The sequence below is a fragment of the Empidonax traillii genome, unplaced genomic scaffold (assembly GCF_003031625.1).
Source record: "Empidonax traillii isolate 1590-97213 ecotype Southwest subspecies unplaced genomic scaffold, ASM303162v1 scaffold947:size350189, whole genome shotgun sequence".
Lineage (NCBI taxonomy): Eukaryota > Metazoa > Chordata > Aves > Passeriformes > Tyrannidae > Empidonax > Empidonax traillii.
In genome coordinates, this window is record NW_020956140.1 from 13,626 (window position 1) to 15,632 (window position 2,007).

At 53.8% G+C, this 2,007-nt stretch overlaps 1 protein-coding gene across 1 annotated transcript in view; it reads right to left on the reverse strand.

Moving 5' to 3' along the window:
• The window catches only part of LOC114067657, a 14,438-nt gene extending 12,437 nt beyond the window's left edge, over positions 1–2,001 (reverse strand). Inside the window, exons 1-2 of the mRNA XM_027903246.1 lie at positions 1,966–2,001; positions 1,124–1,195 (exon numbers count right to left, since the gene is read on the reverse strand). Coding sequence (XP_027759047.1) covers positions 1,124–1,195; positions 1,966–1,993 — 100 coding nt within the window. The 5' untranslated portion in view covers positions 1,994–2,001. The remainder of the gene's footprint in view (positions 1–1,123; positions 1,196–1,965) is intronic.
• Positions 2,002–2,007: the final 6 nt, after the last annotated feature.

Sequence of the window (2,007 nt, forward strand, 5' to 3'; positions counted from 1 at the left end):
ATCCCTGCAGCAGGCAGTGCCAGCCCTGACCCTGCCATGCCCCTCACTGAGGGCCCTCAGCAGGACTGCTCAGTACCCAACTCCACTGAGTGTGCTCAGGATAATTGATCTGTTCTGTTCTGGTCTTCGTGCTGTGACGGGCACGAGCGGGCACTGGGGAAGAGCTGCTGCCACAGCCACCCCGATGGCCCACACCGGCTGAGCACGCCACAGCAATTACCCCGTGTGCCCGTGCCTGGCATCGCCTCCCTTCCGTCAGCAGAGCCTGGCACAGAGCCACTGCTTCCTTTGGCGGACATTGACTCCTCAACAGCCTCTTGGTCCATCTCTGGGGGAAGCAAGAGGGGCAGCTGGATCAGATGGAGCTGTTCTCCATAAGGGAGGTGGGATTTTCAGGAGGCAACACTTATAAATGACATGGAAAAGGTCCAGGAAAACATCTGGGCTTTTGGGGCTGGGTCAGGGCACTCCCTCCTCCAAACAGCCGCCACACCGGAGCTGCCGGGAGACCAGGCAATTGCAGGGGATCTCCTGCTCTGCAGGGCCCGTGGGGCATTTGGGGCACAGGGTCAGGGGATGCTCAAGGCCTTCCTGCAGAGGCCGGGGAGAAGCTGCAGCCAGGCCAGGCGGGGAAACAGCCCCGCAAGGCGTGAAAGCAGCAGCGGGGCAGCGAGGCTGCGATGGATCCCTTCCCACTGTGCAGCCCCTGCGTGTCCACAGAGCATCGAAAGCCCCCACTGATGAGTCTCACGGCTCAGTCTGAGGGAAACACACCCACTGTGCCCTCCCTGAAGTTCACTCAGCATTTGGTCCAGAAGATCCAATGCCTCCTGGGACTTTTTGTGTCCCGGAGGCTGATTCCTGCCTCTTGGAGGACATTAACAGAGAATAGTTCCATTTGACATGAACAGATTAGAGAAAATCAGAGCTCAGCCTGTGAGCTCAGCAGGGACAGACTACTCACCCTTGCCATGTGAGCTGGGCTGGTGCAGAGGAATCAGCTCAGGACCTGCAAAAGTTCTCCGTCCAGACACTCCTGTAATTCAACAGTCAGAGAAGATTGTGTCACCTGGCTCTTGCCATGTTGTCAATGATTATTCTTTGAGCACACATTGAGAATTACCTGCAGGAGACCCCAAGGGACCCAAAGTATCTTCCATCCAAGCTGATGGAGAAGCATTCCCAGCACCCTCATCTAGAAGCAAACAGAGATGGGAACCATTTCCACTGCAGGCTGGGATCCCCTTGTGCCTCAGAGAACTGTGGCACTGCAGGGGGGTCGGGGAGCACTGTGGGGACCAGATGTCAATGGACATGGCCAGAGCTGCAGAGGGGCCTGGGCAGCTCTGGGCTGGCTCCTGGCCGCTCTCCACACTCCTCCCATCCCTTTGCAACATCCCTGGAGAAGCGGCTGGAGCAGCCAAGGGCCCTTCGGGGCTTTCTCCTGACCACAGGAAACCCTGGGTAAAGCCCTAGGGAAGACTACAGCAGGAAGTGCCATAACCATCTCTCCCAGCAGACACTTGGAGTCTTGCTCTCGCCATCTGCCTTTTCCTTAGGAAGGACACCCCTCACAGCTGTTTCCAAAAACCTCAGGATAAATCAAACTCTCTAACAATGTCTTTAATATTTGAAAGCAGACATTACTCCATTACCGTTCTGAATGCAGGTGGGGTCACTTTCCCACAAACACAGGCACTACTAAAACATTTTGCTATTTATAAATTTTAGTAAGCAAAGACATAATGTTCTTAGGCTATAAATTACATAAATCACTCTATTATTAGTATTGTATCTTCTATTGGTTATTGATTTCTCGCTTGTCATGGTAATTAGTCCACATTTTCAGTCCTCCTATTATCTTTTTGACAGCTAGAGAAGGTTTCAATACACTCGCGAGTCCACACGTGCATGTAAAGCATTCGCTGATGAGTCTCACGGCTCAGGCTGAGGGAAAGGACCCACCTCGCCGTCTCTCCAGTTCACTCAGCATTTGGTCCAGAAGAT